Source organism: Glycine max, chromosome 19, assembly GCF_000004515.6.
Source record: "Glycine max cultivar Williams 82 chromosome 19, Glycine_max_v4.0, whole genome shotgun sequence".
Taxonomy (NCBI): domain Eukaryota; kingdom Viridiplantae; phylum Streptophyta; class Magnoliopsida; order Fabales; family Fabaceae; genus Glycine; species Glycine max.
Genome location: NC_038255.2, coordinates 28,230,178 through 28,240,682, shown reverse-complemented (window position 1 = coordinate 28,240,682; position 10,505 = coordinate 28,230,178). Strand labels below are relative to the sequence as shown.

Here is a 10,505-nt window from a genome sequence, read left to right as displayed (position 1 = left end):
ATCTGGGGATAATGTGTATTGGTCATGGTTCAGTGGTCCCTGACTGGCTCCCTGCATCATTAATTTTTTTTTTCTTGATCGTGGTCCCTGTACTGTATCTACTTATCACATAGGAAAATGTTTAATGTTTTCTAAATGCAAAATTGGGACAAGGAAAAGTTGTTCTCTTTTATTTTAGAATTTATATTTGAGATGCATGTATATATAAAAACAATAAAAGTGAGAGATAGAGATAATATTATACCACATTACATATGGTATCAATTATTAGATGTTCAATCAAATAATTGAACTGTAATACTGAATCTCCATATGTTTAGATAGCATAATCTGGTGGTAAGAGCATATCCATGACCATGAATCAATGTTTATAATCCAACCTTGTTCAATAATCAGGATATTGTGAAGTTGTTAGTGAGGGTTGTCATGCTCCTAGAGCCCATGTGATGGTTTGGTTTTTCTGACCCCTCACTAAAGCAAGAAAGAGACTAGCTGAAGTTAAAAGAGGAGGCAAGAAAATGATACTAGTAGAGGGTGGAATTGGACATGACATGCATCATTGTTGTTAAAAGCTTTTGGATGTAATACCTATATGTTAAAAGCTGCCTTTCTCACATGGTCACTTTTGCTTTTTGAGAGTTGTGATTCCAAGATCAATGAACATGAGTGGTTTGGTTGGACTCAGGTCACTGTTGAGCACCTAGCACAGACAGCTCACCAAGATCTTTTAAACATAATACCTGCCAGCACCATGTCCTAAGCAAGGTGAACCACCACTGTCTGAAGGGATTACCAACCCTCATTAACTTGCATTATGGCCATTGATTCTCAAATAATTGTTCACCCCCTCAGTTTATACATTTCAGTTGTGATAATAAATTGTTGGCTTATGAGATATTGATGGCTTACCTGCAAGCATGAAGCATGTATCTTGAAATATTTTTTCTCTCTGTGGCTTAATTGCATTCAAAATTTGACCTGTGCTTCTTTTTTTTTAATGAAAGGTCAATATTAATTGTTAATTTATTAGTTTTTGTTATTGGAAGAGTTTTAAACCCACAACCTGGCTCTTCCTTTAACCACCAAGTCAACTTCTTAACTTTTCGTTCTTCTTCCTTTAATCACCAAATCAACTTCATAACTTCTTTGACATGTGTCTCTTAACTCTTATTTATTATGAGACATAAGAGCTGAAAAACTAGGATAATATGTTAGGATCAAAGAGGTTAGATATTAATAGCACAATATAATAATTGATGATGGTAATAAGAAAGGAGTATCTCTCAAGTCTCAATTATTCAACCAATATTGCTTTTGTTGAGTCCCTGGAAAATGTTTCTGGTCAATACTAGATAAGATCTTTGTGGAAGAAGGATAGAAACTTTATTGATGGTATATTCTCACGAGGGACACGTCAGCCATGTCCACCACGCGTGCTTGCTTTGCTTTCTTGTCATTTACATTTCTTAATATGATAATGTCAAATTACTTCATTACCTCATGTTTTTCGTACATTGATTTCTATTTTCTTTGTTTAACCTTGGCAAATAGTCCTAATAGTCATAGGCACATACTCATTAATTGTCTTTCTAAAAAAAATTAATTGGCATGAGCTGTGTTTCTCTATTTGTCGAATTATAACTTATAAGTGAAGAATAAATCTACAAGTTGTGGTAATAAAAACATTTGAAAAATGAGATTCTACCCAAGAATAGGAATGTATGAGAGAAGAAAATTCCAATAACAAAACTTTCAAAGTAGAAGTACTATTGCTCACGGCATAATTTCACATACAATATTACTTTTCTCTCCGAAACACTTTTTGTTTGCGAAAAAAGTATCCATTTATGGTATACGTTATCAGTTTATATAAACGTATAATAATTCTCGAGACCAAACTGAAAATTTCTAGCTTGTTCTTTTCATGTTGCCATGGTACCAAATCATTGGTTAATTAGGCCGACAAATTTTGATTTATTTGTTTTAATTTTTGATAGTTGAAACTTTTAGGCCAATCGCTAAATTTAGGTTCCCAAACACAAAGAATTCAACTACTTTTAGAGAGGCCGGTGGGATAGGGAGACAGACTATTACTCAGAAACCCCCAAACAATATTTTGCTGCTAAATAAAAGTTAATATTTGCAGTTTTGCACACTTACTTTTCATACCTTTTTTTGGCACCTCCACTCCAATCACATAATACTCTTTTCTATTAATTATATACATATATATTTTTCTTTTGTAAAATATGTTTTTAGTTTCTATAAGTTTGGTAAAACTTTATTATAACTTTCGAATTTTAACTTCTTTGAATTTAGTTTCTAAATTTTATAAAAGTAGTAATTTTTTTTATTTTTCAAAAATTCAAGAATTTAATTAATCAAAGTTAAAATATGAGTACTTATACTAATTTTTACCAAAAACACAATGACTAAAAACAAATATATTTTCCTTTTTGCTAGAAATTTAGGATGTCTGGGGATCTCCATACTTAACGAATGTTTATAATAATATACATAACCTACCAATAACCGACTTTGGTAAGATTTAAATTCTGGTCAACTCAGTTAATGCATTTGCCAAGGTAAGATTTGAACCCCCACCTCTCTCTGATGCAAGGCCTACCATTGTAGGCCATTCATATATACACATAATTTGTTTATATTAAATTAATAAATGGGAAAGAAGAATAGAAAAATTTGTTTAGTGAAAGCAAGTAGAATTTCCTTTAAAAGATAGCGTGAACCGACAACCTACCATTTTTATTTTCATAGATGCTATATTCTATATTGCAAACGTGTGGCTGTATAATATGCTGCTAAGTTTTGATAAAGGAAAAGAAAAAGGTCAATTTTAATAAACTTTGCCAAAACATTCCGAAGAAATGAGTAAGCACATTATTAAGATGTGAATTGTGGAACTAAACTATCACTTTAACCACATCTTTATAGAATATAATTGATTGATTGTCCAAAAGACTGATAATTTATTTTAATTACAAGTTGCACACAACATTTGATGGTCACATGAGTTCTGTCCCTGAAAGTGTGATGTAAAGCACCCTGCTTCAGTTTAGCCTTCTATAATTACTTAAATACCTTTGTGAACAGTGAAATCTCATTACCATTGGTTGAACTTCCCTACTTCTACCATCATTGCATCCAACCCCTCTTTCATTATTATTAATGTCCTTTGCATCCTACAAAGGGTTCAATGTTCTAAACCATAATCATCAATGAGATTTTAATTGGCATCTTAGAGTTCCCTTTTAAGATTCCAAGTTGAACTGATTTTTTTTTCTTCCTTCTGGAATACAACATTCCTTTCTCATGTTAACTTCTGCAAATGGTCTTGTGATCACTTTTATAAACAATATTCTTCTTTGAAGTGCCTCTTACCTTTTGTGTTAACTTTGTGAGAACAATTATGGCTGTTTCCATTCTCATTCTATTATTTACTTGGTATTATTGATTATGATCACACCACCATCCAACGTAACCAACCTTAGGGGACCCTTCTTTTTCCCCTTGAGCTTGTGATACTTATCATATTTAATTACCAAGTGTTTTAATGGAATTTTGCAACTAGTACAAATCAACCCTTTAATTAGTCTCATGCGTTGTCTTTATGTGTATGCTTTAGTGATTTTCTACATTTCTCAGATGTGAATTATTTTGGTTCCCTTTTATACTCACTTAATTACTTGTTCATTGTCATAATTCCCATGCAAGCTTTCTTGTGCTGTATCAGTTTTCTATATTCCTCACACAGGTCCAGCTTCCCTACTCTTATTTTGTGCTCTATCAGTTTCATCCTCAATTACTTTCTTTCTCTCTTTCTTTCTTTTCCCTTTCAACTTTTCCATCATTAGTTTTAGTGTGAGGTTGAGTTGATTTTAGTTTGTTCTTCTCAATTTCAATTATTATCTAGCTTTCATTTTGTTAAAGTTGTTACTTGTGTTAGAGTTTTCAAATCACTAGTGTGTTTTTTTAGCCTTTTCAATCTTGTCAATGCCTCCTACATACTTTCCTCTTCGTTGGGAGAGCACTGGGGACCAGTGGTGGTATGCATCACCAATTGATTGGGCTGCTGCTAATGGCCACTATGATTTGGTCCGTGAGCTGCTCAGAATGGACAGTAATCACCTTTTCAAGCTCACTTCCCTGCGCCGAATTCGGCGCTTGGAAGTGGTGTGGGATGATGAAGAACAATTCAATGATGTTGCGAAGTTTCGGAGCGAGGTGGCACAGAAACTGCTTCTTGAATCTGAGTCCAAGAGAGGGAAGAACTCTCTAATTCGTGCTGGATACGGTGGATGGCTAATGTATACCGCTGCCTCGGCCGGGGACTTAGGTTTTGTTCAAGTTCTTCTTGAGAGGAACTCTTTGCTGGTTTTTGGTGAGGGGGAGTATGGTGTTACTGACATACTCTATGCTGCTGCAAGGAGCAAGAATTGTGAGGTTTTTAGGCTGCTATTTGATTTTGCTGTTTCACCAAGGTTTTTGAGTGGCAAAGGTGGGATGGTGGAGGAGCATGTTGGGGACATTCCTTCTGTTTACAGGTGGGAAATGACCAATAGGGCTGTTCATGCTGCTGCTAGAGGTGGAAATCTGAAGATTTTGGAGGAGCTTCTTGCCAATTGCTCTGATGTTTTGGCTTATAGAGATGCTGATGGGTCTACTGTTTTGCATGCAGCTGCAGGCAGAGGGCAAGTTGAGGTGATAATCTTGTCTTTCATTATGAGTTTTGTTTCTTTTTTATGCACCAAATGTTTGAAGCTACTGCTACTCTTTAGCCTTCTTTCTCATAACCCCTTTCAGATGACTATTCTGGTGTAGTAGTAGAGGAATTCTAAAAGTTCTCAATATATAAAGTTTTGTTTGGTGTTGATTGAACATAGATTATTTCTTGATATGTACAATGAAGACACCCCTCACAGAATATTTGGTATGGAATATCAGTTAGCAGTAGAATTATTCTAATCTTAGTAAGATCCTTATTATTGTGAGTAATTCTTTCATGATCACATAGACTATGTCCACAGGCACAAGTAATTAAAAGCTCAAAGTAATATTAAAATACTCTCTTTGGTCCTGGTCCTGGTCCTGGTCCTATATATTAAGGATCCTTTTAGCCACTTTACAAAGCATTAAGGAATGTAGTTACTGGTATTAGATTTATCAACAATTTATTTAATTTTCCTAGAATCACCCTTAAATTATTAAGACCTCATTCTATTTAACATTTTTGCAGCTAATTAATTAATATATCTCATCTAATGTAATAACTTTTTGCATTGTATAGGAAAAGGAAAAGTGAATGAGAGTAAGTTTGCCAAGTGAACTTCCCTTATCCTCATGAGAGAGTCCAAGAAATTAATTAATATATTATATATATTTTTTATTTACCAAAACAAATTGTTGAATAATTAAGGGTATTTTTGTAAAAATATTAGTAATACAGTAGACAATCTTGAGGTTCCTTATAAAAAAAGACCAAGGTAAACTTTTCAAAAAAGGTTTCCATCAAAAGGATTGGAAGGAGTAATTTTACCAGAGATTTTTGAATCATTTTTATAATTACTTTAATGCATTAGAGCTTTTGATTGGTTTTTCCTATAGGCTATAGGCACTGTTCAAGAATTACTCTATTGTTATTGAGCTTCCCATATTAATGCAATTATGGTCTCAGAAAGGAAGATCAACCACTTCTTTTATCTTGTCATTTGATTTTGTTGTAATGATATGACGTTAAATCTGAATTAGTATTGCCTCTTATGCAGGTAGTTAAATACCTTACATCATCCTTTGACATGATCAACTCCACAGACCATCAGGGTAACACTGCTTTGCATGTGGCTGCTTCCAGGGGCCAATTACCTACAGCTGAAGCTCTAGTCTCAGCATTTCCCTCACTGATCTCTCTGAGAAACAACTCTGGAGAAATTTTTCTCCACAAGGCAGTGTCTGGTTTTAAATCTCATGCATTCAGAAGATTGGACAAGCAGGTTGAACTTTTGAGAAACATGCTAAGTGGTAAGAACTTTCATTTGGCAGACATCATCAATGTCAAGAACAATGATGGAAGAACTGCTCTTCACATGGCCATCATAGGCAACATTCACACTGATCTTGTGCAGCTCCTGATGACTGCACCATCAATAAATGTGAATATATGTGATGTTGATGGCATGACCCCACTAGATTACCTTAGGCAACACCCCAAATCTGCATCATCAGATATACTAATTAAAAAATTAATCTCAGCTGGGGGAATGTTTGGTTGTCAAGGCCATAGTTCAAGAAAAGCCATAGCATCACACTTGAGAATGCAAAGCATTGGAAGCAGTCCTGGGACATCATTCAGAGTCTCAGACACTGAGATATTTTTGTACACTGGCATTGAGAATGTGTCAGATGCTAGTGCTGCTGATCATGGAAGTGGGGGAATGAGTTCATCTTCATCAGAACACATTCCATACGATCCGAATCCGACCGAGAATCGCGTACCAATCGCAACCAAAAGGCATAGTACTGTCAACCATGCAGCAGCAAGGTTGAAGAGAGTTCTTCTGTGGCCTAGAGTGAAGGACAGGAAATCTGAAGGGTTCAAGAAGCCTTGTACAACAGATGAGGGTTCAGTGGACTCATGCAGGAAATGGAATAACAGCTTTGATGAAACTCCAACACCACTTAGACAAAGATTTTCTAGGCCATCTTCACTTCCCAACAACAAAAGAACTCTTTCTGTCAGGAGTCACCAATCAAGTCCAAATGCCAAGAAGAGGTTTGCTTCAGGACTAGTGCATGGAGTCATGCAATCATTGCCACATGCAAAGGTTTCTGGCAGATCCAGGTCTAGTTCCTTTTCAAAGTCATCAATTTCTTCACCTAGATCAATAGACAAGCAAAAGGGAATTTTCATTGACAATGACATCGCCGGGCCGTCTTGTTCAAGTGAACAACAACTACCACCACCACCACCACCACAACCTGATGATGATGAATCACCAAAGTTGGTAAAGAGAACTTCTGTTGGAAGGAAGTTGAGGGGCCATTATTTCTGTTTTGGTGCACCTGGCCTTAATGTCAAAAACTCAGTTCACAGGCAGCAAGAAAGCCAGAGTTACAAGGCTCATGTTGTTGCAGTGGCTTAATTGGAATTGGATGAGCTTACATAGATAATTCTCCTGACCAGGCTAATTCAACAAAATAAGGGAAAAAAAGGTGATTCATCAACTTGAAACTTCCCTGTTAAGGATCCCTAGGTGGTTCCATAGTTGTAAGTTTTTTCTAGATTATATTTTGTTACTTAAGGATTAGCTCATCCTCGACTGCACTTGTTAATGGTAAAATGCTATGTTAAAATATGCTTCTTATCAATTGGCATCAAATTAGCTCAATTTGGTGCCTAGTAATGTAAGAATTAGGTATTGCCAATGCACTCAATAAACCTTTTGGATTATGCACTATGCAGTCATCTGCATTTTTGTTAGATGATTGACTACTAATTCCATTTATAAGATTAATTCCATTTTGAATTTGGTAATTAATTCCATTTTAATTAAAAAAGATGATTTATATGATACCGATTGTTATTAAAAAAGGTAGATTGTATCTTATTTAATTTATTTTTAATTTTAAAACAAGGATAATTTATATCTATAATTAGTTATAATTTTTTCATAAAACTTTAACAAAATAGAAATATAGGTTATGTTCGGCAAGTCAATTCAGTTAATTTTTATTTTTTTTACTAGTTGAAAACTTGTTTGATAGTTTGGTAAATAAGTTTTTTTTAAGTAACTTCTAATGTTTTTTTTAAAATGTTACTTGAGGTAGTATTTTTTTAAAATGTTAATTTCTAGCTTTTTATATTTTATTCTCTTTTTATCCATAAAATATTTATTCAATTTCTTTACTACCACTTTTTAAATATGTCATTTATGTCATTTTATATTTTTTAGCTACTTCAATAGTTAATTTTACCAACACTTATGATTTAAGGTGTGTTTGTTCAAACTTAAAAAAATAACTTTAAAATAAACGCTTTTTATATAAACACTTTTTTAAGAATCACCCATTTTTCGAAAAACCAATAAGAAGAGTTTTATTTAAAAATAAATAGAGTTTTAAAAAAAACAATGATGTTTTTGTATTTAAGTGAATGATAGAAAATAGTTTTTATTAATTAAAATAATGGATTTGAGGTAAATAAAATAAATATATGTTTTAGAAAATTAAAAATAGTGTTTTAAAAAATAAAATGATGTTTTATTTATTTATTTATTTATTTAATAGGGAGTAAATAGATCTCTCTTTTTATGAAATAATAAAATAAAATAAAAAGAATAAATAGTAGACTCAAAATTCTAACAATAAATAGAAACATATTAGGTCGATTTTTACAATTATGATACGTCTATACGCTTCTTCTTCCTTCCAAATTCGTTCTCCCTTCTTCCTCTTTCAAAACTCTCTCTTTTTATGCATACATCCAAACCTGTTCCAGAAAAACTACAATCATGGAATCGTTAACCATTAGATCGTCCTAAAATTTGGATAGCACCTTCGAAACTCATTTTCACACATTCTCACCTTTGGGATGTGTGAAATAATGTCTGTAGAGAGAGAAATACCCTCGCATAGAGATAGTAAAATTGAAGCTTCGATCCCTTCTCCTTCTCTCTAACGCTTAGAAACCCTAACAGAACAACTAGAGGAAAAACTTGAAGAATATTAAGAAATTGCCAGAGACGCTGCTATTGTTGTTGGACTACACATGTGAACCCACTTAGAGGTAATAAATAAGTTTATCGTAGTTGGGGTTAGAGTGAACGTATGTAGGGATCCTTAGAGGATCAATTAGGATTTATTTTGGGGTGTTTTATGCGTTTTAATTTTACCTGTACAATGATAACTACGAATTGCTGATGTTTGATGGGTCAATTGATGCTCTAATGCGAATTGGATGGTTTAATTGAGTGTTTGGCTTCGAATGTTAGAAACCTAGAAATTTGGGAATTCTTGATTCTTGCATGTTTTCTCGAAATTGATTGAGGAGTTTTGTTTCCCATGATGTGCTCACATGTTTTGTGCTATTCATTTTGAATTTGGGTGTGTTTTGAGGTATGAATTGTGCCTCTTTTACTCCACGAAACAGAGGTTTTTCGCGAAGCACAACCGTGCTTGATGAGAGTACGTTCATGCTTAGTGAAAATCAGTTGATTTAAGCCCGTGTTATTTTCCTGACAATGTGAGTTAACGTGTAGCCTAATAATGAATGAGAAAATGATTGCATTAGGTTTTGTGGTCTTCATAAAATTTGTATCCCTAGATGTTATCTAACAAATGTAGTTGGTTTCACCCAATTTGGAGTTGTATAGCCCCCTAGAGAGTCAAATTACTGAGCAAAGGTTGAGCTTTTAGCATTAAGCAATGATCCAATGTTTACCTTAGCTTTAGACATAGTTAATGGTCAACTAATTTTTTTCATCAACATAAGAGTTGTAAATAATTGTCTTAGCTTTCAAAGAAGATAAGTATGAACTTAATAGGATTAGTACATCCCTTGTAATTTTAATTTTACTCTACAAAGGTCGTAGTAACTTAGGAGGAAAGGTAAGGATATACTTGTTTACTATACATGTATGTGTGGTTGCTATTAACTGAATGAATATGTGAATGATTATATATATATATATATATGATGTATGAGAAGTAATAATGTGTTAGTGAGAAGGTGTGATGAGACATGTGTTGTGAACAAGTGTGAGATTAATAAGTTCTACAATGTGATTATACATGTTATTGTGAAATGTAAAGTAATGACATTGAGTTATGAGCTATGAACTGTATAATCACATAATTGTAAGACCCTTTAACATGTCATTTTAGGATTATGAAATTGTGATTGAGATTGAGTATAAGTGACAAGTTGAGCATGTGTTAATTTGTGAGATACACGTGAACATGTGATGATGGATTGTGACGTTGTGAGATGTTAAATTGTGGACATGAGATATGGTTGTGAATAAGTGTTTGGTTAATACTTGATTTGATATTACTTGTGTTGTGAATTGTGAATTATACAATAATCTGACTGGTGTTTACCATGAGAAAAATGTTTATGTGTGATGTGTAAAAAGGAAAGTGTAGGGTTCCAAGTTAGGAACCTGAGGTGTTGAATTGTAGCGCAATGTGTTAAACATGTTTGAAAACAAGTGTGAGGTCGTGGGTATTGTATAATTCATTAGCAATGCCTGTGTGCAAAAGTTGTTTTAGTGGTTAGACCTGAATTAGAAAGGTGAGGCCTTAACGGATTCTTCAGAGTCTAGGCCTTGGGGGTAAATACACTCGGCTTGAATGCTCCTTAAAACCTATGTTGATCCCATATGGTTGAAGCATTCTCACAAAACAGAGTGATCCTGACTGATCACCTTATGATTTCACTTAGTGAGAGTGACCTGATATACCCATTGTGTGGTGTGTCTTGTTATGTACTC

The 10,505-nt window shown here is 33.9% G+C and overlaps 1 protein-coding gene across 1 annotated transcript; it reads left to right on the top strand.

Annotated features, from left to right (window-relative positions):
* Nucleotides 1–3,006: 3,006 nt before the first annotated feature.
* Nucleotides 3,007–7,495, top strand: LOC100805213 (kinase D-interacting substrate of 220 kDa). Its single transcript, XM_006604032.4, has 2 exons — nt 3,007–4,719; nt 5,784–7,495. Exons 1-2 carry the CDS (start codon nt 4,012–4,014, stop codon nt 7,155–7,157), a joined length of 2,082 nt encoding a protein of 693 aa, XP_006604095.1. The 5' UTR covers nt 3,007–4,011; the 3' UTR covers nt 7,158–7,495.
* The last annotated feature ends 3,010 nt before the right edge of the window (nt 7,496–10,505 follow it).

What these genes read in the sequence shown, in the direction of transcription:
- LOC100805213 (XM_006604032.4), top strand. Translation starts at nt 4,012, where the DNA reads ATGCCTCCTACATACTTTCCTCTTCGTTGGGAGAGCACTGGGGACCAG. An exon ending in CAGGCAGAGGGCAAGTTGAG is followed by an intron (nt 4,720 to 5,783) that starts GTGATAATCTTG and finishes CCTCTTATGCAG; the next exon opens with GTAGTTAAATACCTTACATC.